The sequence below is a fragment of the Bombina bombina genome, chromosome 4, assembly GCF_027579735.1.
Source record: "Bombina bombina isolate aBomBom1 chromosome 4, aBomBom1.pri, whole genome shotgun sequence".
Lineage (NCBI taxonomy): Eukaryota > Metazoa > Chordata > Amphibia > Anura > Bombinatoridae > Bombina > Bombina bombina.
Genome location: NC_069502.1, coordinates 84,572,768 through 84,600,578, shown reverse-complemented (window position 1 = coordinate 84,600,578; position 27,811 = coordinate 84,572,768). Strand labels below are relative to the sequence as shown.

Sequence of the window (27,811 nt, the reverse complement as noted above, 5' to 3'; positions counted from 1 at the left end):
CCACATATCTTTGGCAGTATCTGAGGCTTTGTTTGCTTTTCCTATGCTGCAGGGGAAGCGCAAAAGGAAGTGTAAGGTTTCTGATTCAGTTGCGGCTTTGTCGAATGTTTCTTCCCATAAGTCTGAGGAGGAAGATACTTCTGTAGCATCTGAGGGTGAAGTCTCAGATTCTGACAGTGTTATTCCTTCTTCTGATGCTGAGGTTGTATCCTTCAGGTTTAAGCTAGAATACCTCTGTTTTGTTGCTTAAGGAGGTTTTGGCTAGCTTGGATGACTCTGACTCGACGGTTATACTGACTCCTAAGAAGTCTAGTAAGCTTAATAAGTACTTTGACGTTGCTTTCCGTGGTGGAAATATTTCCTGTTCGTGACCGTGCTTCAGAGATTATTGCACGGGAGTGGGAGAAGCCTGGGATTCTCTCTTTCCCTTCTCCAATTTTTAAGAAGATCTTTCCTATTGCCGATTCTGTTAAGGAGTCTTGGCAGACGGTTCCCAAGGTGGAGGGAGCAATTTCTACCTTGGCTAAGAGAACACCTATTCCTATTGAGGATAGCTGTTCCTTTAAGGATCCTATGGATAAGAAGTTGGAGGCGTTACTTAAAAGGATGTATGTTCACCAGGGGTTGCAATGGCAGCCTGCGGTGTGTATTGCTACCGTCACCAGTGCAGCAGCGTATTGGTTTGATGCGTTGTCTGATTATATTCAGACAGATACTCTTCTTGAGGAGATCCGGGATAGGATCAAGTCTTTTAAGTTGGCCAATTCCTTTATTACGGATGCTTCCTTACAGGTCATCAAGTTGGGAGCAAAGAGCCCGTTACTGACTCAAAGTCAGCATGAAGGGTCTGCCCCCGATCCGGGAGTGGATCTTGTGGGGGCAGACTTTCTTTTTTCGCTCAGGTTTGGGTTTGGGATGAACCGGATCCCTGGGCGGTGGACATTTTGTCCCAAGGATACAATCTAGAGTTCAAAACTTTTCCTCCCAGGGGCTGTAGACCAGATAAAGAGAGAGGCGTTCTTATGTTGTGTTCAGGATCTTTCCAACATGGGAGTGATAGTTCAGGAGCAGGGTCTGGGATTCTATTCCAATCTGGAGGGAACCTTCAGACTTATTTTAGATCTCAAGAGCGTAAACAAGTTTCTCAGAGTTCTGTCTTTCAAGATGGACACTATTCGTTCCATTCTTCCTTTGGTTTAGGAGGGTCAGTTCATAACCACAGTGGATCTGAAGGATGCGTATCTGCATATTCCCATCCACAGGGACCATCACAGGTTTCTGAGGTTTGCGTTCCTAGACAGACACTTTCAGTTTGTGGCTCTTCCATTTGGTCTTGCAATAGCTCACGGTTGCGGGGTGTTGCAGTGGTGTATTATCTGGACGATATTCTGGTTCAGTCGTCATCTTTTCAACTAGCAAACGCCCACACAGGGTTGTTGTTGTCTTTTCTGCGCTCCCACGGATGGAAGGTGAATTTAGGAAAAAGTTCCTTGATTCCAGCAACAAGGGTGGTGTTCTTGGTAACCATAATAGATTCTCTAGAAATGAAGATTTTCCTGACAGAAGCAAGAAGAACAAAGATCTTCAACTCGTGTCTTGCACCTCAGGCCTATCCTCGGCCGTCAGTGGCTCAGTGTATGGGGGTTATTGGTCTGATGATGTCAGCTAGGGACATCATTTCGTTTGCTCAGTTTCATCTCAGGCCTCTGCAGTTATGCATGCTCAGACAATGGAAGGGGGATTATGTGGATCTGTCTCCGCGAATTGTTCTGGATCAGGAGACAAGAGATTCTCTTCCGTGGTGGTTGTCTCAGGATCTTCTCTCCCAGGGAACATGCTTCCACAGACCTACCTGGGTGATCGTGACCACGGATGCCAGTCTGCTGGGATGGGGAGCTGTCTGGGGCTCTTTAAAGGCTCATGGTGTATGGACTCGGGAGGAGTCAGTTCTTCCAATAAATATCCTAGAGCTGAGGGCAATCTTCAATGCCCTTCTGGCCTGACCTGGCCTGGCCTCAGTTAGCTTCAGCTCAGTTTATCAGGTTTCAGTCGGACAATATAACGCCAGTGGCTTACATCAATCATCAGAGAGGAACTCAGAGTTCCTTGGCCATGACAGAGGTAGCCAGGATTATTCAGTGGGCAGAGACCCACAACTGCTGTCTGTCTGCGATCCACATTCCAGGGGCAAACAATTGGGAAGCGGATTTTCTGAGCAGACAGACTTTTCATCTGGTGGAGTGCGAGCTTCATCCGGAGGTGTTTTCCAGCTTGATTCTCAAGTGGGGGCAGCCGGAGCTGGATATCATGGCATCTCGTCAGAATGCTAAGCTTCCGAGGTACGGGTCGAGGACAAGGGATCCTCAGACTGCACTGATAGATGCTCTGGCAGTTCCTTGGAATTTCAGTCTAGCGTATGTTTTTCCTCCGTTCGCTCTCCTTCCACGGGTCATTGCTCGAATCAGTTAGGAGAGGGCGTCGGTGATTCTCATTGCTCCGGCGTGGCCTCGCATGATCTTCCGTTAAGGATGGACCTTCTACTTCAGGGGCCCTTCCTTCATCCAATTCTCGTTTCTCTTAGGCTGACTGCTTGGAGATTGAACGCTTGATATTATCCAAGTGTGGGTTTTCTGAGTCGGTTATTGAGACTATGATTCAGACTTGTAAGCCTGTGACTAGAAAAATCTAGTCACAGGCTTATTTTGTTGTACAAGCGTCTGGCAGATGTGCCAGATGTTCAATCTTTTTGTCAGGCCCTGGTTAGAATCCAGCCTATGTTTGTTTGTTACTCCTCCTTGGAGTCTTAATTTGGTTCTTAGAGTTCTTTAACAGGCTCCATTTGAGCCTATGCATTCTTTGGATATTAAGATGTTATCCTGGAAGGTTTTGTTTTTGGTTGCTATTTCTTTGGCTCGAAGAGTTTCAGAGCTTTCAGCGTTGCAGTGTGAATCTCCTTTCCTTATTTTTCTGATAAGGTGGTACTGAGGGCTGTTTCTTCTTCTTGGGCTTTCAAAAATGGAGCTTCTGTGGAACAGATTTGCAAGGCTGCCACTTGGTCATCTTTACACACTTTTTCTAAATTTTATAAGTTTGATACTTTTGCTTCGGCTGAGGCTTCTTTTGGGAGAAAGGTTCTTCAAGCAGTGGTGCCTTCTGTTTAGGTTAACTGTCTTGTCCCTCCCTTATCATCCTTGTCCTCTGGCTTGGGTATTGATTCCCAACAGTAATTATGATGATCCGTGGACTCACCGTGTCATTAGAAAAAAAATTATGCTTACCTGATAAATGTATTTCTTTCTTGACACGGTGAGTCCACGGCCCGCCCTGTATTTTTCAGATATTTTATTTTCTATTAACCTCAGGCACCTCTGCACCTTATGTTACTTCCTTTCCCTTTGGTCAAATGACCGGGGATTGTGGGTAGGGCAGTGGTATTTAACAGCTTTGCTGTGGTGCTCTTTGCCTCCTCCTGCTGGTCAGGAGAGATATTCCCAACAGTAATTATGATGATCCGTGGACTCACCGTGTCGAGAAAGAAAGAAAGAAATTTATCAGGTAAGCATAAATTTTCTTCTTTTTTTTTTTTTTTACAGGGACGATGGGAGAGCCAACAGGATGTGTCTGAAACCTCACCCTACTCCAACCGAACATCAACTTCACTCCGCCCATCATCTCCAAGCCAAACACAGGACCAAGGCAAGTCCAAATCATATCTCCCTTCTAACTAACAGTAATTCATCAAAGCTATTGTGCCATTAAGCCCTATGAACATTTTATAGGTAGTACTTTAGCTTGGACAATTACACTAAAAATCTATTTAGCTATCCTGTAATAAGCAGGAACATCAAGACTCACTGGACCTATAATATAAACTTGTATTCATACATGCAGTTATGGGAAAAAATATACTCCTTTATCAGACATATGAAATGTCACATTGTGTGTATTAAAGTGACAGTAAAGTCAAACTTAATGGAATGGAGAGAGCATGACATTTTAAAACAACTTTCCAGTTTACTTCTAATATCAATTTTGTTTCATTCTCTTAGTATCATTTGTTGAAGAGTATTACTAGGTGAGCTAGATGCTGCCAGATGTCCTTAGCCATCTGGCAGCAGTGTTTGTAACAATGTTTTTACGTAGTACACTCTCTTAAAGGGACATTCCGTTCAAAATTTAATTTGACGTAGATGAATTACATCTTTGCATAGAAACATATTTGCAATATACATGTGTAGGCAAAATTGCTTCTAGTAGAAGTTATCACTATTTTAGTGTTAACATTATTTTCTGCACATGCGTGTGAAGCATAGCTAGATATTCTCAGTGCATCAGCATTTTAAATACTGCAACTGCTCAGAGTGCAAGTGGGGCTTGTATCATTTCAGCAATTAACAAATTGAGTCATTACCAGATGATTCAAGCACCTAAGGCTCTTTAAGCAAGTGTTGTGTTTAAAATGCTGGTGCACGGTGCATACTTAAATACACTTTTGAAACATCTATAGAAGCATTTTTGCTAATATATGTACAGTTGTATGCAAAAGTTTAGGTACCCCTGACAATTTCCATGATTTTCATTTATAAATAATTGGGTGTTTGGATCAGCAATTTCATTTTGATCTATCAAATAACTGAAGGACACAGTAATATTTCAGTAGTGAAATGAGGTTTATTGGATTAACAGAAAATGTGCAATATTAGACAGGTGCATAAATTTGGGCACCCCAACAGAAATATTGCATCAATATTTAGTAGAGCCTTTCTATAGCCTGTAATGAGTGTCTGGATTCTGGATGAAAGTATTTTGGACCATTCCTCCTTGCAAAACATCTCCAGTTCAGTTAGGTTTGATGGTTGCCGATCATGGACAGCCCACTTCAAATCACCCCGCAGATTTTCAATTATATTCAGGTCTGGGGACTGGGATGGCCATTCCAGAATATTGTACTTGTTCCTCTGCATAAATGCCAGAGTAGATTTTAAGCAGTGTTTTGGGTCGTTGTCTTGTTGAAATATCCAGCCCCGGCGTAACTTCAACTTTGTGAGGGATTCCTCAACATTATTCTCAAGTATCTGCTGATATTGAGTGGAATCCATGCAACCCTCAACTTTAACAAGATTCCCAGTACTGGCACTGGCCACACAGCATGATGGAACATCCACCAAATGTTACTGTGGGTAGCAAGTGTTTCTCTTGGAACGCTGTGTTCTTTTGCCGCCATGCATAATGCCCGTTGTTATGACCAAATAACTCAATCTTTGTTTCATAAGTCCACAGCACCTTCTTCTAAAATTAAGCTGGCTTGTCCAAATGTGCGTTTGCATACCTTAAGTGACTCTGTTTGTGGCGTGTGTGCAGAAAAGGCTTCTTCCGCATCACTCTCCCATACAGCTTCTCCTTGTGCAAAGTGCACTGAATTGTTGATGCACAGTCACACCATCTGCAGCAAGATGATGTTGTAGGTCTTTGGAGGTGGTCTGTGGGCTGTTTTTGACCGTTCTCACCATCCTTTGCCTCTCCGATATTTTACTTGGCCTGCCACTTCTGGCCTTAACAAGAACTATGCCTGTGGTCTTCCATTTCCTCACTATGTTCCTCACAGTGGACACTGACAACTTAAATCTCTGCAATAGCTTTTTGTAGCCTTCCCCTAAACCATAATGTTGAACAATTTTTGTGTTCAGGTCATTTGAGAGTTGTTTTGAGACCCCCATGTTGCCACTCTTCAGAGGAGAGTCAAAGAGAACAACAACTTGCAATTGGCCACCTTAAATACCTTTTCTCATGATTGTATGCACCTGTCTATGAAGTTCAAGGCTTAATGGGCTCACCAAACCAATTGTGTGTTCCAATTAATCAGTGCTAAGTAGTTACAGGTATTCAAATCAACAAAATGACAAGAGTGCTCAAATTGTTGCACCTGTCTAATTTCGTTTTGATGCATATTGCACATTTTCTTTTAATCCAATAAACCTCATTTCACTACTGAAATATTACTGTGTCCTTCAGTTATTTGATAGATCAAAATGAAATTGCTGATCCATACACCAATTATTTATTAATAAAAATCATGGAAATTGTCAGGGGTGTATATACAAAGGTCCTTCTCTGCAGCTCAAGACAAAGTAACTAGCGTTATCCGGTTTAAACCAGATACAAGTGGGAAAAGCACTGACCCGTCAGAGGTCTTCATGTGGTTTGGGCTTGGTAAAGCGGCAGCGGATCGTTCACCAGATAACTGCAGCGATCCCTCTCTCCAGTCTGGGTCCTAGTGCCGTCAGCCTCCTCACTACCACTATGACCAAGGCTCCTAACAGGGCAGGCGTTCCACCTTCCTTCAGTAGCGACATAAGCCGTCCTTGTAACTGTCGGTTACTTCCGGATGACACAAGGTTGTGACGAGGACCAGTCCTGGTTTTCTCTTTCTTAGATTCCCAGTGCAATTTTTTCTTTTTAAGCTGTTTTATGTACCTCCATTAAGCAATAAAAAAAAATTGGGAATTTGAACGCTTGGAAAGTTTGCTGGTTTCTTCGCTTGTTACAAAATTGTCAGGGGTGCCTAAACTTTTGCATACAACTGTATATTACAAAAAATGCTTCTATTCAAAATTGAAATGCATCCATGTGGATTTCAAGTTGGGCTGGAATGTCCCTTTAATCTCCTATCAGCCTAAATAGGTTTATCCTTCAACTAATGATGATACCAAGAGAACAAAGCAAATGGGGAAATTAAATAGTAAAGTTGTTTAAAATTGCATTCACTATCTGAATCATAATTGTTTAATTATGACTTTACATTTTCTTTTTTGCCCTTTTATGTCCCGTTTACAGATGGGGGGGGGATAACACATGTTGCCATAAAGTTCCATGTCAAGCTTAGGAGGTGGTTCTGATGAGGCTTATCAGTCTCTGCTACCTATTGCTGCGGTCTATGGCTAATGACACCATTTGAATATTATTAATGCTACAAAAGTAACTGGTGATGCATAGCATGACCACCGCCACCATTGACACTCCCATGTATATAACTTTTGTACAACATTAGTCTTTATTTATTTAACTTGTTATATGTCTGTGTGTCCCTGGCAGGTCTCACTAGCCTGGCAGCCTCATACCTGAGTCCTGTGAAATCCTTAGTGCCTCAGATGCCCAAACTCCTTAAGGCTTTGCTTCCTCTTCGTGATGAGAAGGGCAAGCAGCTATCTCCTCTTGTGCAACAGGTACAAAAATAATATCACTAAGGGAATCAAAGCTAAATAATTATTGTAAAGTGTTTTTTTTAATACAAAACAGCTATGCTAAGACAACATAAACGGAATTCTTGTGTTTAAGAGGAATGAACCAAATGTTATGGCGTAAATTTTGTTTGTATCATAGAAGACAACAATATATGCATTTATAAATAGCACTTAGTTTAGCCACTTCTTAAAGGAAAATATCAAATGTTGTATTTATTTAAATTCTCCATTTTATATTAGACAGCTTGATGATGTCCTGAAGATAGATTACTGAAGATAGATTATGGTCTACTAGTGGATCTTTGTGTGCTGACCTTTACATGATTTAGTGTTATTTCGCCACTGACATGACAATATGGCCCACTTTAAAAACAAGTGTGTATATGTACTCTGTACAGATATATTTGCTGTCATAATAACAGTATCAAGAAGAAAAGACCTACTAGGGTTAAGTATCCCTTTAATGTCGCAAACAACTGTGAAGCAATCCTCAATCAACAATACAATAAACATTAAAAATAATATGAATTTATTCTGTCCCACTAAGGTACAACAGAGTTCTCTAACAACCCTATGACGGATCTGTTTCCAATAAGAATTATGAGCATTGGAAAAAAAACCTATAATTAAATCATTTTATATTTTTACTCAAGTCCTAAATATAAGGAGCGTTTGCAACACAATCTAGATATAGAATGGTGCAGTATTGTCTTGAGGTCATGAAACACAATAGGAAAGCAGCTACTTTCTTCCCTTTATTTGGTAGTGAATATGTTTTTGGAAATAGCCTTATTTCATGCTTACAACGCATGCTACTCCCTGAGTTTTTTTATTATTTATTTTAAAAGCAGCAAATTGGTTATCTGTGCATACATTCAAGTTGTACCTGTTTAATGGATTTTGCCTTTCAAAGCAAGTTGTTTGCATTGATTTTTTTTTTGGGAACTTCTGCTTTATCATCTTATATCATTACCCTTCTCAGAGGTAGACATTGCTTTTTTTCAGTTTGCATTAAAAAGAGGTCTTGAAGCCAAATACTTCAGAGGGCTATCTAAGTTAACCTGTATCCTGCAGAACTTTTTTTTTTTTATTGCATTTCTCTAAGTCAGTGTAATGTGTGAGTGCTCTCCTTAAGTTAGTAAGCAACATATGGCCCAAAAATATGCAGGTTATATAATATAGCTTAAAAGGATATGAAACCCAAATATTTTCTTTCATGATTCAGATAGAGCAGGCAATTTTAAGCAACTTTTTAATTTACTCATATTATCAATTTTTCTTCATTTAGCCACAACTCAGCAAGCGCTACCCAGGTGCCGAACCATAACTGGGCCGGTTCCTAAGCTTACTACATTCCTGATTTTCAAATTAAGGTACCAAGAGAACGAAGGAAAGTTGATAAAAGGAGTAAATTAGAAAGTTGCTTAAAATTGCATTGCTCTATCTGAATGATGAAAGAATACATTTTGGTTTCATATCCCTTTAATAAATACAATGCAGTTTGAAATAAAAAGGTAAAAGTACTGCTATGGATGAATTTTAGCAAACAGTGAAAGTTTAACTATAATTACTCATTTCTTGTCAAAATAGACGACGCTCAATTACTAACTAAAGAAAAAATAGTTCATTGCAAATTTGGTTACATGTCCTATTTAGGAGCAAAGAGAAGAGAAAAATAACTTTTACTTTTGTTGATCCTCTATGTTAATTTTTTGCACTAAAATGGTAACTGCATGCGCAAAATGTAATGTTCAATGAAACTACAGAGCAAAGATCAAGCACTGGCTGATTGTAAGAAATCTTTTACATCGTTACGCTGGCTGTAAATGTCATTGTCCCCCTGTGTGAGCTAAACCTTGGTGCAGAGTAAGCACATTTAGTAATTATGGTATTTCCGTAATGTTGGCCTTGTGTCTGCTTAAGTCTAATGTATGGTTCTGTCAGAGGTCAGGAGCGCTCAAGTATTCAGTTTTAATAAAATCATACCCCTAATTAGTGATGATTGCTTTGGAGGGCAAGATGCTAAATCTTAGTGACATCCCTGCTCTAAGGCTGCATTCATTTGCATGGAATGTACTTTTTTAACCTAACATGTGAAAGCTAGAAATCTGCTGTATCTTTCTGTTTCCTGGTCAGGAGTGTCTGATCAATAAGTTCCTTATCTGTTAAAACGACATTATTGTAGAATAATATCGTTAGTTAAAGGGATAGTAAATGCACTTTTTTTTCTTTCATGATTAAGATAGAGCAATGCAATTTTAAGCAACTTTTTAATTTACTCCTATCATCATTTTTTTCTTCTTTCTCTTGGTATCTTTATCTAAAAAAGTAGGAATGTAACCCATTTTTGGTTCAGCACCCTGGCTAGCGCTTGTGATTGGATAGCTACATTTAGCCACCAATAAGCAAGTGCAACCCAGGTTCTGAACCAAATATGGGCCGGCTCTTAAGCTTACATTCCTGCTTTTCAAATAAGATACCAAGCGAATGAAGAAAAAAATGATAATAGGAGTAAATTAGAAAGTTGCTTGAAACTGCATGCTCTATCTGAATCATGAAAGTTTAATTTTTGTTTTAGTGTCCCTTTTAAGCCCTGCATTGCAAAAATGTTTTAAAATCAAAGCAATTTTGTTAGCACAATTCAAAGCTTAGAGCAGTTCAGAAATACACCACTTAAAAAGATTGGTGGTGGCTTCTATGTTCCTGACCTCCTTTCATGTGGTCATTTAGGAACACGTGTAAATGAGCTTATGTTTAGAGCTAAGCAATCCAGCCTCACTCAAGGCATTGGCACAAGCACACTTTCAGAGTTATTTCATTGCAAAAGCAGGCAAAATAAGTGTTTTCTTTTCTTTAATTACTATTTTTTCAGGGAGATGTAATTTCTTTTATAAGGTGATGAGTCCACAAGCCATTACTTCTGGGATTCAACTCTTGGCCACTAGGAGGAGGCAAAGATTCTCAGAACTCTAAGAGCACTTAATCCCCCCCCACCTCTCTGGCATGCTAGTCTTATCTTTGCCTTCCACAGGGGTTGTTGGGACCCGGTCCCTTCTAACGGTTTATTCATCTATATACTCCTTACACCAGATCCTCTGCTGTGATGTGCACAGCATTGGATGGGCTCTCTACTGGAAGCAGTCTGTCTGCAGTTGGTAAGCACGGTATAGTGGGTGCTAGTAAGGTAAGTAAGATACTGTGCATGGCCCTCACATAGCCACAGGATATTAGCAGGTACATATTGTAAGTCATAGCCTGGGGACATTTTACAGACATTCCACAGTATTCAATAGACTTTATTCATTGTCTAGGGGTTATTGTGAGACAAAGCTTTGACTATAATATTACTATTTTTATGTGTCCAATGTATTTTACTTGACTTCTGCAATTTATTTATATATTTTTGTATTTTTTTAACAGGCTATGTGTTTTCAATTAGCGCTATCAGGTTAAAATTTATGTTGCGTGTCATTTTAACGCGGTTGAGCGCTCTCACGAACATTGTAGCACATTCTCATTCTCTTTGTGCCTTCAATTTCCAATATCTTCTGCCTGTAACTTTTGCTGATGGTGTAGTATTTTTTTATTTGTGCTATAGAGCGACTCTCTTATAGTTTAGTTAGTGCACTCTATACTTTATATGCTCTTGTTGTTCTGAGCGGTACAGAGAGAGTAAAGTTAGTTCCTGTTAACCCCCCAGCTCAGTTTTACAAGTCTTGTATGAATCACCTTATGCATTCTAATCTGACTAATGCTGCCCTTGCCTCTAAAGGAATCTGTCATTACTCTGTTTCCTCACTATAAGGGAGTGTTTTAGATTGTGCTCTAGGATTTAAAGAATTTGTTCAACTGTTTCTGATATGTTGGCAGCTATTCCTCCTCCAATAGCCACAAAGGATCTATGTCTGACAATAATCCTGCAGTCCAGCTAAACAGCTTCTTAGGGATTCAGAACCAGACACCTCAGATCTGTCTTCTGTAAGTGAATTTATTTCTGATGATCACAAGTTAGTTACTGATCAGGATTAAGAATCCTCCTCTTATCTCCAAGCTTGAACGTCTTTGTTTTTCACTAAGGGAGGTTCTTTGCACTTTGGGTGTTCAGGACCCTAAGCCTTCTGAGGAAAAATCTGTTAAGCAATTGGATTTGATTTTCAAACCTACCTACTAGTCTCCAGAGGTTTCTCCAGTTCCTGAGGTGTTCACTGAAATAATCACCAAGGAGTTATGCAAACCTGGCAACCTTTATAATCCAGCATCTAAATTTAAAAGAATGTTCCCTTTACCAGCTTCTAAGATAAAGCTTTGGGAAACTGTTCCAAAGATAGATGGTGATAAACAAATACACAGCCGGCAAAAGTGGATTGCAACACCGGTATCAATAAGAGGCGCCAATAAATAGAACAGGGAGTAAATTATAAGATGAGTAATAAATACAGTAAAATATCCTTATCAGATATACAGTAATAAATAAAATGATAAACATCTAGAATACAAAAGATAGAGGGAGGCCACATGGTGCAGATCATACTAGCAGGGGTTAGAAAATGGTGGTAAACAGAAAACCTACTCACGTGATGGAATGCACCAATGTGCAGTACAGGCAGGCCAGATCCAAAGAGTCACCCGGCAGACTCCTAGGCAACTGGGACTTATCAGATCCTCGCCCCACCAAAGGAAGTCCAGAGGTGCAGTGTAGTTCCCACAGGGTGTCTCAAGCCTCAGGCAGGGAAAATGGCTAATGCTCTCCTGGGCACAGTAGTGGATGTTTGGAAACCACAGGGAAGGCAAAAGAGGTGAAAATACAAAAAGATAAAGTGCAACAGCGAAATAGCAAATTTCATAAGTTTCTTAAAAAGTTAAAAACAACATCCAGCAACCCGTTTCTCTCCGTGTCACAGCACGGTTTCATCAGGCTATACAAACATTTACAAAGCGGCTACACTTATAACTAATGGTATCCAATCAGCATGTAGTAAATTTACACACCCACACGTTACACAGCTGTTCAGAATATAATTTATGACACAGACCTAACTTTTCATTATATACAAGGAGAATCCCAATACTTCAGGAATTTATATATTCCACAGGACAACAGAATCATCTCGCTCATAATAAATATAATGCATATAGCATCTATATCAGTAAGAGCACTATTGTTATAAATTTAAAGATTTAAGAGGGTGGTGACAGTTGTCAAAAACGTTATCTCTTAGGATGTCCAATCATGTGCAAGGGGCGTAAATAGAATCATGGAATACAGCATATCATTAAATAAGAGCCATTCCTAATCATTGAGTAAATAGTAAACAAAACATATATTGCGCATTATATCCCAAAAAAACGAAAAAGGAATATAATAGCATATATGTGAAGGTACTATTATATCTGAGTGAAAATAATTATTTGCTATCATGTGTGTTAGACTATAACATAGACGTGACAAATTACGTAAATATGATAGTAAGATACAAGTGTGACAAAAAATGTCATTGTGACAGCTAGGAATAAACTTAAAAAAAAAAATACAATATGCGGTTGCGGGTCAAAATGTATTATAGATCTGCAGCGGCCCGAAGAGTGAAGCCTGAAAACTATAGATCAGGGTATGACTATATCAGAATGGAGGGTGTAGCTGTTAACATGCAAACTTTGTGGGGCTCAACATGTGGGCTGCACGTACAGACTAATCAGAAATAGATGGAACAAACACTTTAGAAATATGAAGAATGACTTCAAAAATCATAGTGTCTCTAGACATTGTAACATGAACCACAATGTTTCTCTCTATATTTGCACTATCGAATATATTTCTCCATCCCATCTATACAATAGATTTAATAGATTGAGACAGAGGGAAACATACTGGATCTACAAATTGAAGACCTTGTTTCCCTCTGGTCTCAACATGAATATGGATTTGGCTGCTTTTTAAACCCCTTAGACCCACTCTTTAACTCTGTTGATGTCCCTATCCTCTAGTATATTTATTGCACTATCTTTTGTCGTGTAGTATATGGTACTATTTCCTACACTGGTGACTATTCCAAATTGTTACACTCCCCATTCTGACACTGTCTAAATTATTTCCACTCTTTCTACCCTCTCTCCACTTATTGACACTATAGCATTTATAGTTTATTTTATATAGCATTTTTATATAGTCTTATACCCCATTTGTTTTGCTCCGCTGTCTTTTATGCATTCTTTTTGGGTCCCTTATTTTTTTTGCTACCGTGGTAGGCCTTTTTTGCCCCTCTTTTTTACCCCAATTATGGTTTATTGGTTGGTAATTATCTGGAAGATGTCACATCTGTGTCACAGATTTTATTTATTATGATTTTTTAGTTACTTCCCCCTCTGAATATATCTAGAGCCTAATTTGATTAATATAGCTACTGTTTTAGCTATATACCTATTTTCCCATCACATTCTTGATTATTTTCATGTTCAGATCTTTTATTCTATATGTACACCCTCTTTAGTTGTTGTATTGGCTTTCTCAGCCATTTATTTGCTGATTGCTATATATTATCATTGCTATTGTTGTCATGATATACTGACATAATCCTATGATCACGCTAGCTTTGTTTACTTCTTGTTCTTCACGCCCCCTCTCTCATCATCATTGGTCCGTGGTTCTCCAATCGCATTCTCTATTTTTCCTGCACTTCCTTTCACATTGGTCGAGCATCCTGTGACGCCTGGACACTTAGCCTATTCCCCATACACTTCACTCACACCCATTCCTCAACGTCATCTGTTATGTTTTTACTTACATTTGAACATGCATGATTGCAAACAACACCCTCCATTCTATATAGTCATACCCTGATGCATAGTTTTCAAGCTTCACTCTTCAGGCCGCTGCGGATCTATAATACATCTTGTATAAAGTAGTTATAGAAGTCCATGTGAGCTGTAGGGTCTTGGATTTCGCTTCAAAGTCTGACCTGACAGACAAAAAGAAACTTAAAGGGATACTGAACCCAAATGTTTCCTTTCATGATTCAGATAGAGCAGGCGATTTTAAGCAACTTTCTAATTTACTCCTATTATCAAATTTTCTTTGTTCTTTTGGTATCTTTATTTGAAAATTCAGGAATACGGATGCTTATGAGCCGGCCCATCTTTGGTTAAGCACCTGCTGATTGGTGGCTAAATGCAGCATCCCCGGAAGCAAATTATAGACATAGACTTCTCACATGGTCTTTATGAACAAGTCTTAGGTCAAGAGGATACCATATATAGCAACATCAACTTGGACATCTTTTTTGTTAAGTTTGGTACAAGTTTCATCAGTTCATAGTTTTTTTTTACTGGTTTTGTCTAATAGCTATTAATCATATCAGACCTGTTTTGAAGTTTATGTATTTGGTCTCGTCAGGGCAAAGCTATTTTTGCACTGAACCTGACTATTTGTCTAGAATTGTTCCAGATTTTTACAGAATCAGATTTTATGTCTTTTATCCTTTAGTCCAGATATACAGAAGATTTTACTGTGTTCTGGTACTTTCATATTTGTTATGAAAGGACACAATTTTTATGTGAAGAAGATCATATTGTACTCATTTCTTCAATTCTTGCGGGTTATACTCTTGACAGGTTTTCTATATCTGTATGGTTATTTCTAGAGATGATAGGTGGAAGGTGAGTACGTTTTGGCTATACTTGGGGTATCTTTCACTAGTATACTATACCAGAAGAGATTTGCTTTAGTTTGTTCATACATTCATTTCTCAATATAAACTTGACATGCACCAATCTGTTTCTGCTAAGTTTTTGTTCACAAAACTGTTTTTCAATGTTCTCTTATATTTGTGCTTTTTTTTTTCCCCCCACCCATCTTTTTATGTAATTGTTACTGCTTTACAATCTATTCACCGGTAAATATTGGCCCATACCCCTGCGTAATAATAACCAGACTCCCTACCCTTTCTCCTAGTCCACCTTTTTGGGCTAGACATCTCCATGAAGAGGATGGGGTGGTGCTTGGGAGTTACTTTCATACAGGTAACTAGGGGAGTGGTCCGTTCTGTCCACGCCCCTTGGGGAGGATTTTTCACTGGTAAATATTAAGCAGGGATATGGGGCAAGATATAGAAATTGCTTTTATTTTTGGTGATAATTTCTATTTTTTTCTTTCATGATTTGGATAGAGCATATAATTTTAAAAACTTTTAAATTGACTTCTATTATTTCTGCATTCTAATGGTATCCTTTGTTGAAGCAAAAGCAGTACACTGCTGTGAACTATCTGAAAACATCAGATGAGCCAAAAGAAGCATATATGTGCAGCCACCAATCAGCAGCTGGCTCCCAGTAATGCATTGCTGTTTCTGGCCCTACCTAGGTATGCTTTTAAACAAAGGATACAACAAGAATAAAGCAAATTTTATAGAAGTAAAATTAAAAAGTTGTTTGAAATTGTTGACTCTATCTGAATCACAAAATTAGAAAAAATGGGTTTCATGTCCCTTTAAAGGACCACTCTCATTTAGAGCATGTAATATTTGCATTACGGACTCTTGATAACAGTCTGTTTTAATCCTCACAAAGGAGTTAAACGCAAAGGTAAAAGGTAACAGTGGTGTTTTGCTCATGAACTGTAGTGCCTTTACAGGGGTTAACCTGTTTAAAAAGGTAATATCATTTGTTGTAAGAAAATATCATTCGTTGTAAGACAATTCCATTACATTGGCATCCATAATCACCAATAACTGTAAAAATAAAGTATTAGTATATGCCTATCCTATTTTGACATGAATAATGCCAAATACAGGTACAAATTACAAATTCCAAACTTATAATGAAATCCAATATTTTTAGTTTTACTATCTAATTATTAAAAATTACTATTTTACCGCCTGTGAGTCACAATCTTCTCTGCCTCTGTGTGTTTTTTTTGTGTTCTAAAATGCAAATAAAGTATTATTTAAAACAACAAATATTACTGTTCTATCTTTCTGAGGGTACTATGTACAGGTACAAATTCCCCGAATCTAGAATTCCAAAATCAAAAAAAAATCTGAAATCCAAACTTTTTAGTTTTAATATTTTTTTTAAATAAAATTTTTAAAAATGACTGTTTCATTCCTAAGATATGGTGAGTCCAAGGAACCATCAATTAATAGTGGGAATATCTCTCTTGACCAGCAGGAGGCGGCAAAGAGCACCACAGCAAAAACTGTTAAATACCACTCCTCTTACCCACAATACCCAGTCATTTTCTTTGCATATAGTAGTTGCAAGGAGGTGGTAAAGTTAGGTTTTAGCCGTAGTCCATTTCAGTCTCTTCAGTAGAGCATTGGTGGCTTTTAAGCATTTGGGAACTTGAGGGATATAATCCCCTCTGTGCCTCCCAATTGATTTTTTGCTGCCCTTGTCAGAAAGCCTGTTTAAGTTTGCACAGTCTTTTCATTTTTCACAGGTCCATAGGATTAGGGTGCGTCTTAAACTTTTTTCGAGCTGCCTGCTGCAGGGCAGTTACTTTTATGGTAAGTGCTATATTATATTATATTCTTATATTGGCACTTAAACAGTTAATTCAGTTTTTCTGTTGAGGGGTTATATTACAGGGCATTGACAAGGTTCTGGCTCATGATTTTTTTATTACTTTGTATGCGATTTTCAGTTTAATGTTTTTTTGCAACATTTTTTCCCTGGGTAAGGTTATGAGTGTCCGGGTGTGTTGTGATGTTTTAGTGGACGGAGCCTGCTGAGGAGGTAGTTTTGGCGCACTTTTTCAAACCAGGAAATGTTTGTTTTATTTTAGTGAAGCTCTGGGCTGTGTACAAGTGGCTGTTTCTTTGCTGCAGAGGGGTTTCAGTCCGGAGTGTTTCTATTTATTCTCCGTTTGATCAGCAGGTTCGGTAGGCACACATCCTATTCTAGATTTCAAGAGTGTGAACAAGTTTATCAGAGTTCCGTCTTTCCATTCCTCCTTTAGTTCAGGAGGGTCAGTTCATGACCACAGTGGATTTAAAGGATGAGTATCTGCATTTTCCTATTGACAAGGATTATCACAAGTTTTTAAGATTTGTGTTTCTAGAAAAACATTTTCAGTTTGAGGCCTTTCCATTTTATCTTGCTACGGCTCCCAGGATTTTTTCAAAGCTTCTGGGAGCATTTTTGGTGGTTCTTTGGTTACAGGGTGTTGCAGTGGCGCCTTATCTGGACAATGTTTCTGGTTCAGGCACCATCTCTTCAACAAGCAAGCTCCCTCACGGAGATATTGTTGTCTTTTCTGCGCTCCCACATTTGAAAGGTGAATTTAGGAAAAAGTTCATTGATTCCGGATACAGGAGTAGTATTTTTGGGAACAATAATAGATTCCCTAGAAATTAAGTTTTTTCTGACAGATGCCAGAAAATCAAAGATCTTCAATCCTTGTCTTATTCTTCAGGCCTTTCTCTGGCCATCAGTAGCTCAGTGTATGGAGGTTATTGATCTGATAGTGTCAGTTATAGACATCATTCCGTTTGCTTTGTTCCATCTCAGGTCTCTGCAGTTGTGCATGCTCAGACAATGGAAAAGGGATTATGCGGATCTATCTCCACGTATTGTTTTTGATCAGGAGATATAAACTCTTCTGTGGTGGTTGTCCCAGGATCTTCTCTGGGAACCTGCTTCTGCAGACCTACCTTGGTGATTGTGTCTTGGGATAGGGAGCTGTCTGGGGTTCATTAAAGGCTCAGGGTCTTTGGACCTGGGAGGAGTTGGTTCTTCCTATAAATATTCTAGAGCTGAGGGCAATCTTCAATGTCCTGGCCTCAGCTTCAGTCCAGTTTATCAGATATCAGTCGGACAACATAACGTCCGTGGCTTACATAAATCATCAGGGGGGGACTCAGAGTTCCTTGGCCATGACAGAGGTAGCCAGGATTATTCAGTGGGCAGAGTCCCACAATTGTTGTCTGTCTGCGATCCACTTTCTAAGTGTGGACAATTGAGAAGCAGATTTTTTAAGCCAACAGGCTTTTCATCCAGGGGAGTGGGTACTCCATCCGGAGGTATTTTCTAACTTGATTCTCAAGTGGGGGCAGCCGGAGCTGGATCTCATGGCATCTCGTCAGAATGCCAAGCTTCTAAGGTATGGGTCACGATCCCGAGATCCTCAGGCTGTACTGTTAGATGCTTTGGCCATTCCTTGGAACATCTGTCTAGCGTATGTTTTTCCTTCTTTCGCTCTCCTTCACAGGTCATTGCTCGAATAAGACAGGAGAGGCCGTTGGTGATACTCATTGTCCCGGCGTGGCCTCGCAGAATCTGGTATGCGGATCTGGTGGAGATGTCATCTCTTCCACCTTGGAGTCTTCCGTTACGGAAGGGCCTTCTACTTCAGGGGCCCTTCCTTCATCTCGTTTCTCTGAAGCTGATTTCTTGGAAATTGAACGCTTGATATTATCTAAGTGTGGTTTTTCTGAATAAGTTATTGAAGCTATGATTCAGGCTTGTAAGCATGTGTCTAGAAAGATTTAATATAATATTTGGCGTACATATTTGTATTGGTGTGATTCCAGAGGTTTTTCTTGGAATAGAGTGATAATTCCTAGGATTTTGTCTTTTCTCCAAGAGAGTTTGGAGAAGGGTTTATCTGCTAGTACCTTGAGGGTTCAAATTTCTGCTTTATCTATTTTGTTGCATAAACATGTGGCAGATATGCCAGATGCTAAAGGGACACTGTACCCAAATTTTTTCTTTCGTGATTCAGATAGAGCATGCAATTTTAAGCAACTTTCTAATTTACTCCTATTATCAAATTTTCTTCATTCTATTGGTATCTTTATTTGAAATGCAAAAATGTAAGTTTAGATGCTGGCCCATTTTTTTTGTAAACAACCTGGGTTGTCCTTGCTGATTGGTGGATAAATTCATAATTTGATAATTCATAAATTGATAATAGGAGTAAATTAGAAAGTTGCTTAAAATTGCATGCTCTATCTGAATCACTAAATAAAAAAATTGGGTTCAGTGTCCCTTTAAGTCTTTTTGCCAGGTTCTGGTTAGAGTCAGGTCTAGGTTTAAATTTGCTCCTCCTCCATGGAGTCTCAATTCGGTTCTTAGAGTTCTTCAACATGCTCCTTTTGAACCTATGCATTCTTTGGATAATAAGTGTTTATCCTGGAAAGTTTTGTTTTTGGTTGCTATTTCTTCTGCTCGAAGAGTTTAGGAGCTTTCAGCTTTGCAGTATGAATCTCTTTTCCTTATTTTTCATTCTGATTATGTAATTCTGCGTACTGCCTTAGTTTTTCTTCCTAAGGTGCTTTCGGATGGGGATATTAATCAAGAGATTGTTGTTCCTTCCTTGTGTCCTGATCCTTCTCATACGGAACGTTTGTTGCACAACCTAGATGTGGTACGTGCTTTAAAGTTTTATTTACAGGCAACTAAGGATTTTCGTCAGTCTTTTTCCTTATTTGTTGTTTATTCTGGGAAGAGAAAGGGTCAAAAAGCTACGGCTTCTTCTCTTTCTTTTTAGTTGAGTATTTTTCGCTTGGCTTATGAGACTGCTGGACGGCAGCCTCCTGAGAGAATCATGACTCTTTCTACCAGGGTTGTTCCTTCTTGGGCTTTTAATAATGGAGCTTCTATGAAACAGATTTGCAGGGCTGCTACTTGGTCATCCTTACACACTTTTTCAATATTTTACAAATTTGATACTTTTGCTTCGGCTGAGGCTTCTTTTGGGAGAAAAGTTCTTCAAGCAGTTGTGCCTTCTGTTAGGTTACCTGTCTTATCCCTCCGTTATCATCTGTGTCCTCTAGCTTGAGTATTGATTCCCACTAGTAATTGATGATTCAGTGGACTCACCACATCTTAGGAAAGAAAACATAATTTATGCTTACCTGATAAATGTATTTATTTCCGGATATGGTGAGTCCACGGCCCACCCTTTATTTAAGTTTATTTTTCTATAAACATCAGGCACCTCTGCACCTTATATTACTTCCTTTCCTTTTTGTCGAATAACTGGGGATTGTGGGTAAGGGGAGTGGTATTTAACAGTTTTTGCTGTGGTGCTCTTTGCCGCCTCCTGCTGGTCAGGAGAGATATTCCCACTAGTAATTGATGATTCCGTGGACTCACCATATCCGGAAATAAATACATTTATCAGGTAAGCATAAATTATGTTTTTCCCACCTGTAAGTCACAATCTTCTCTGCCTGTGTCTTTTTGGTTTGCGTCTTTGTGTTGTTAAATGCAAATGCTAATCTATATTTAAAAATATCTTTCTGAGGTTGCTATGTATAAAAAAAAAAAAAGTATTGCCTAAATGACATAATATATCCCCTCTCCAACTGGCCCATTTTACAGATGCAAATATTCCAAAATCCAACCCTTTTCCGGTCCCAAGCAGTTTGGATAAAAGGTTTTCTTCCTATATACAAATTTATTTAAAACTGCCTTTAGGTTACATGTATAAGCTGTAAAATGATATGTAAATATTGCCTAAGTGACATGAGATATTGTTTTCTACACTTGGTTCCATCCCCTCTTCAATTTATAGATGCAAATATTCCAAAATCCAAACTATTCCGAAATCCAAACCTTTCACAGTCCCAAGCAGTTGAGATAAAGGATTTTCTACCTGTATTGTCGTTTTATATCTAATAAAAGTTTTGTTTATGTTAGTGCTGTAGGACTAATTACATGTGATATCTGGTTATGGTATATAGCAAAAACCTTTGTCCTACATCCATAGTGTTTTGGGGTGAAAAAGAGGTTTGGCGCTGCATCCCAAGTTGGATTATTGTAAAATAAACACCACCCTTGATAGATTCCATTTAATTTAGTTTTCTAGAGATCTTACATTTCCATTTGACACCATTGCACGCGCATGCCAGCTATTTTCAGTGTTAGGAGATTTTACTAACTGACGCACTGTATCAGTGAACATTCTGCTAAACTGAGCTTTTGTTGTAAGGTGTTCAGTTCAGTTAAAACAAATCTGTTTTGTATTAATCTCTCTTCTGTCGTCTAACAGCCCAATAATCTGTTATAGACCTCAGATGACTTTCACTCAGCTGGGAATCTGCTGCATTAGTTATCCCTTATCTAATAAACACTTATACTCAGTGGTCCATTAGCTTAGGTCATGTCAGGTCAGCAAACATACATCATGCTGATCTGAGCTAATGGTTCTTGTTTAGTGGAATTGATTGATTTATTGTCATTCCTTCATCTAGAAGATTCCATTTGTACACCTTGATGAGTATGGGCACATCTACATGCTATCTTTTTCCATTGGGCTGCAGATAATATCATGCTTGACCTTTTGATGGCAGTGCAAGTTTAGGAACTGATGTACTAATGAATACACAGCTACTGCCAGCAAAGCATATTGTAATAACTTTCTATTTGTGTTACACAATCTGTTATGAAGTCCGATTTTATTAAACCTTTCATAAAATTAAAATAATAAGTACCCTCTTCAATATCGCGTCTCACTTTTCTTAATATTTATCATTAAGCATTTTTTTAAACTTTATATGCAGGTCTACATGTGAGAATGTTTTTATACAATTACATTTATCCTCTTTAGAGTTATCACAATGCTCTGGGTTTTTTTTTCCTTTCCACATTTTGTGTTATTTTATTAAAAATATCTATTTCTATTAATGTCCGGTTCCCTTTGCTCCTCTGTAAAGAAGAAAAAAGAAACCACAGCTGTGCAATAATAATTGAATTCCTTTCCCTTGGGATCATATGCAATATCTACCATATTTTGGTTACATTTTATGAAGTATGCTATCTTTTCTAACCTCATATATATATATATATATATATATATATTATTATTTATTTTTATTTATTTAATATCCACTGACAAAAGAATTTCTTAGCATAAGTCCTGATTGGTAGAGACGTTATCCATAGTGGTCCTACGCCTTTTTCTGGAAGTGCAAGTACAACTTGAGAGCAGATCATAGCCTTAGTCTTGGAAATGGAAATGTTGCAGTACTTTTGAACTTTCTAGTTACAGTCTTGCCCCTTTTTCACTGTAATGCAAGCAGTCTTCGGAACTACCAAAATGTTTGAAAAGCGGAGTAGCCCATTACATATTTTCATGGCAATGTTACAGGAAAAGTAATGTATTTAAGGTGCCTTGATATTGCATGGTTTCTTCCCTACCTCTGTAGAACATTACAAGATAGGCATTAAGCTTGCAGGGTATATATGATAAGTTCACTGCTTTGTGGGCTGGTTTGGTACGGAAAAGTAAAAAGTAGACATTACCCTGCTCTTCAGACCGTTGCATTTTTTGCTGCTTCACCAACTGCTAAAGTGCACCAGGGTGTCAACCTGGAGTATTGAATTATTTATTCCCTAAGCAGTAGTTGTGTTTATTAGAATTTGTATTTATAACGTATAAAACAAATACAATATGTAAACAAAATCTCACTGTGGCCCTCTGCAAAAATTGGACACCTGCTGTACAGTTTGCTCATTATCATTGTACAGATATCCTTCATCATTATACTGCAAGTTTGTTCTTAAATTTATGTGCTGAATGGCTGCACCGTAGGTCACTGATCTTTACTGTCCCTCTGGCCTGAAGTTGTCAGTCCCCCTCATAGAAGAGCCTATTTTTTGCCTTGATGGATGTGGGGGCACAACATTTGTTGTCAACTTCAGAAAGACCCATAGAGTTTACCAAAGGGCAAAAACCTATAGTCATAATAAAACCTAGCAATACTGCTTGGCTCATAGGCTGATAAGTGACATGACTAAGTAGATATTTTCTCTTGTTAAGTGTGTTCAGTCCACGGGTCATCCATTACTTATGGGATATATTCTCCTTCCCAACAGGAAGTTACAAGAGGATCAACCAAGCAGAGCTGCTATATAGCTCCTCCCCTCACATGTCATATCCAGTCATTCTCTTGCAACCCTCAACAAAGAACGAGGTCGCGAGAGGAGCTGGAGTTTTTACTTAACTATTCTTCAATCAAAAGTTTGTTATTTTAAATGGCACCGGAGTGTGCTGTTTTTCTATCTCAGGCAGTATTTGGAAGAAGAAACTGCCTGCGTTTTTTATCTATGATCTTAGCAGGCGTAACTAAGATCCACTGGCTGTTCTCGACATTCTGAGGAGTGGGGTAACTTCAGAAACTGGGAATAGCATGCGGGGTCCTCCGCAAATGAGGTATGTGCAGTACTTTATTTTCTGGGAATGGAATTGACTAAGAAAATACTGCTGTTACCATATGATGTAAGTACAGCCTTAAATGCAGTAGTAGCAACTGGTATCAGGCTGATAAATGTATGCACAGTCGAGTTATATTCTAGGGACTAGAATTTGACTGAGAAAATACTGTTAACACTGAAATAATACTTAAGCCTTCTCTGCAGTGGTAGCGACTGGTAGCAGGCTTAGTGATAGCTTTGCATGACATTGACAAATGTTGTTTTTTAATAAAACGTTTACTGGCATGTTATTCGTTTTTGTGAGGTACTTTGGTGATAAATCGCTTTGGGCATGATTTTTTTCCACATGGCTAACATATTTTTCTGCATGGAAACCGTTATATCAGGGCTCCCACTGTTGTGATTGGAGTGGGAGGGCCCTTGTTTTAGCGCCTTGTTGCGCAGTTAAAATTATTGCACAGTCTTTCTGCTTCTTCCTCCTTGATCCAGGACGTCTCTAGAGAGCTCAGGGGTCTGCAAATTTCATTTGTGAGGGAGGTAATCAGTCACAGCAGATCTGTGACAGTGTGCTGACTGTGATTAAAAGCGTTAAATCTTAATTGATATCTGTTTTATCCGTTTTGGGTATTGAGGGGTTAATCATCCTTTTGCTAATGGGTGCAATCCTCTGCTAATAATACACTTCTTGTTAATAATTGTTTAATTATATCTGTATTTTTGAAGCGCTGCAGCGTTTTTTATTTTGCTTGTAAACTTATTGAAAGTGATTTCCAAGCTTGTTAGTTTCATTGCTAAGTCTGTTTTAAACATGTCTGATTCAGAGGAAACTGTTTGTTCATCATGTTCAAAAGCCAATGTGGAGCCCAATAGAACGATGTGTACCAATTGTATTGATATTGCTTTGAATAAAAGTCAATCTGTACCGATGAAGAAGCTATCACCAGACAACGAGGGGGAAGTTATGCCGCCTAACTCTCCTCACGTGTCAGTACCTACGTCTCCCGCTCGGGAGATGCGTAGGATTGAGACACCTAGTACATCTAGGCCCTTACCAATCACTTTACATGATATGGCTAATGTTATGAAAGAAGTATTTTATAATATGCCCGAATTAAGGGGCAAACGCGATAGCTCTGGGTTAAGGACAGAGGCCGCTGATGACACGAGAGCCATGTCTGATACTGCGTCACAATTTGCAGAACATGAGGACGGTGAACTTCATTCTGTCGGTGACGGTTCTGATCCGGGGAGACCGGATTCAGAAATTTCAAATTTTCAATTTAAGCTTGAGAACCTCCGTGTGTTACTAGGGGAGGTATTAGCGGCTCTGTATGATTGCGACACGGTGGCAATTCCAGAGAAATTGTGTAGGTTGGATAGATACTATGCGGTACCGGTGTGTACTGACGTCTTTCCTATACCAAAAAGACTTACAGAAATTATAAGTAAGGAGTGGGATAGACCCGGTGTGCCTTTTTCCCCTCCCCCGATATTTAGAAAAATGTTCCCTATAGACGCCACCACACGAGACTTATGGCAGACGGTCCCTAAGGTGGAGGGAGCAGTTTCTACGTTAGCCAAGCGTACCACTATCCCGGTGGAGGATAGCTGTGCTTTCTCAGATCCAATGGATAAAAAATTAGAGGGTTATCTTAAGAAAATGTTTGTTCAACAGGGTTTTATATTGCAGCCTCTTGCATGCATTGCGCCTGTCACGGCTGCAGCGGCATTCTGGTTTGAGTCTCTGGAAGAGGCGATTCGCACAGAGCCGTTAGATGAGGCCTTGAGCAAAGTTAGAACCCTTAAGCAAGCTAATGCGTTTGTTTCAGATGCCGTAGTACATCTAACCAAATTACGGCTAAAAATTCCAGATTCGCCATACAGGCGCGCAGAGCGCTCTGGCTTAAATCCTGGTCAGCGGATGTAACTTCCAAGTCTAAACTACTTAACATTCCTTTCAAAGGGCAGACCTTATTCGGGCCCGGCTTGAAGGAAATTATTGCTGACATTACGGGAGGTAAGGGCCACGCCCTTCCTCAGGACAGGGCCAAACCAAAGGCCAAACAGTCTAATTTTCGTGCCTTTCGTAACTTCAAGGCAGGAGCAGCATCAACTTCCTCCGCTCCAAAACAGGAAGGAACTACTGCTCGTTACAGACAAGGTTGGAAAGGCAACCAGTCATGGAACAAGGGCAAGCAGGCCAGAAAGCCTACTCCCGCCCCTAAGAAAGCATGAAGTCAGGGCCCCCTATCCAGAGAAGGATTTAGTGGGGGGCAGACTTTCTCTCTTTGCCCAGGCTTGGGCAAGAGATGTGCAGGATCCCTGGACGTTAAAGATTATATCTCAGGGATACCTTCTGGACTTCAAAACCTCTCCTCCACAAGGGAGGTTCCATCTTTCAAGGTTATCAACAAACCTAGTAAAGAGAGAGGCATTTCTACAATGTGTACAAGACCTCTTAATCATGGGGGTGATCCACTCAGTTCCGCGATCGGAACAGGGACAAGGATTTTACTCAAATCTATTTGTGGTTCCCAAAAAAGAGGGAACCTTCAGACCAATCTTAGACTTAAAGATCTTAAACAAATTCCTAAGGGTACCATCGTTCAAGATGGAAACCATTCGAACCATCCTACCCATGATCCAAGAGGGTCAATATATGACCACGGTGGACTTAAAGGATGCTTACCTTCATATACCGATTCAGAAAGATCATTATCGGTACCTGAGGTTTGCCTTTCTAGACAGGCATTACCAGTTTGTGGCTCTTCCCTTCGGGTTAGCCACGGCCCCGAGAATTTTTACGAAGGTTCTGGGCTCACTTCTGGCGGTACTAAGACCACGAGGCATAGCGGTTGCTCCGTACCTAGACGACATTCTGATACAAGCGTCAAGTTTTCAAAATGCAAAGTCTCATACAGAGATAGTTCTAGCATTTCTGAGGTCGCATGGGTGGAAACTGAACGTGGAAAAGAGTTCTCTGTTACCACTCACAAGGGTTCCTTTTCTAGGGACTCTTATAGATTCTGTAGAGATGAAGATTTACCTGACGGAGTCCAGGTTATCAAAGATTCTCAATGCTTGCCGTGTCCTTCATTCCGTTCCAAGCCCATCAGTAGCTCAGTGCATGGAGGTAATCGGCTTAATGGTCGCAGCAATGGACATAGTGCCATTTGCGCGCCTGCATCTCAGACCGCTGCAACTATGCATGCTCAGTCAATGGAACGGGGATTACTCAGATCTGTCCCCTTTGCTAAATCTGGACCAGGAGACCAGAGATTCGCTTCTCTGGTGGTTGTCACCGGTTCATCTGTCCAAAGGACTGACCTTTCGCAGGCCAGATTGGACGATTGTAACAACGGATGCCAGCCTTCTAGGCTGGGGAGCAGTCTGGAATTCCCTGAAGGCTCAGGGATCGTTGACTCAGGAGGAGAAACTCCTCCCAATAAACATTCTAGAATTAAGAGCAATATTCAATGCTCTTCTAGCTTGGCCTCAGTTAGCAAAGCTGAGGTTCATCAGATTTCAGTCGGACAATATCACGACTGTGGCTTACATCAATCATCAAGGGGGAACCAGGAGTTACCTAGCGATGTTGGAAGTCTTGAAGATAATTCGCTGGGCAGAGTCTCACTCTTGCCACCTGTCAGCGATTCACATCCCAGGCGTAGAGAACTGGGAGGTGGATTTCCTAAGTCGCCAGACTTTTCATCCGGGAGAGTGGGAACTTCACCCGGAGGTATTTGCTCAACTGATTCGTCGTTGGGGCAAACCGGATCTGGATCTCATGGCATCTCGCCAGAACGCGAAGCTTCCTTGTTACGGATCCAGGTCCAGGGACCCGGGAGCGGTGCTGGTAGATGCATTAGCAGCCCCTTGGGTTTTCAACATAGCTTATGTGTTTCCACCATTTCCGTTGCTACCTCGGCTGATTGCCAGGATCAAACAGGAGAGGGCATCGGTAATTCTGATAGCGCCTGCGTGGCCACGCAGGACCTGGTATGCAGACCTAGTGGACATGTCGTCCTGTCCACCATGGTCTCTTCCTCTGAGGCAGGATCTTCTAATTCAGGGTCCTTTCAACCATCCAAACCTAATTTCTCTGAGGCTGACTGCCTGGAAATTGAACGCTTAATTCTATCAAAGCGTGGGTTTTCGGATTCGGTTATTGATACATTAATACAGGCTCGGAAACCTGTGACAAGAAAAATTTACCATAAGATATGGCGTAAATATTTATATTGGTGCGAATCCAAGAGTTACTCATGGAGTAAGGTTAGGATTCCTAGGATATTAGCTTTTCTACAAGAGGGTTTAGAAAAGGGTTTATCCGCTAGTTCGCTAAAGGGACAGATTTCAGCTCTGTCTATTCTTTTACACAAACGTCTGGCAGAGCATCCAGACGTCCAGGCCTT

General features: G+C 39.7%; 1 protein-coding gene across 1 annotated transcript in view; it reads left to right on the top strand.

Annotated features, from left to right (window-relative positions):
• The window catches only part of KIF13B (kinesin family member 13B), a 654,496-nt gene that overhangs the window by 591,208 nt on the left and 35,477 nt on the right, over positions 1-27,811 (top strand). Inside the window, exons 36-37 of the mRNA XM_053709534.1 lie at positions 3,594-3,696; positions 7,093-7,223. Coding sequence (XP_053565509.1) covers positions 3,594-3,696; positions 7,093-7,223 — 234 coding nt within the window. The remainder of the gene's footprint in view (positions 1-3,593; positions 3,697-7,092; positions 7,224-27,811) is intronic.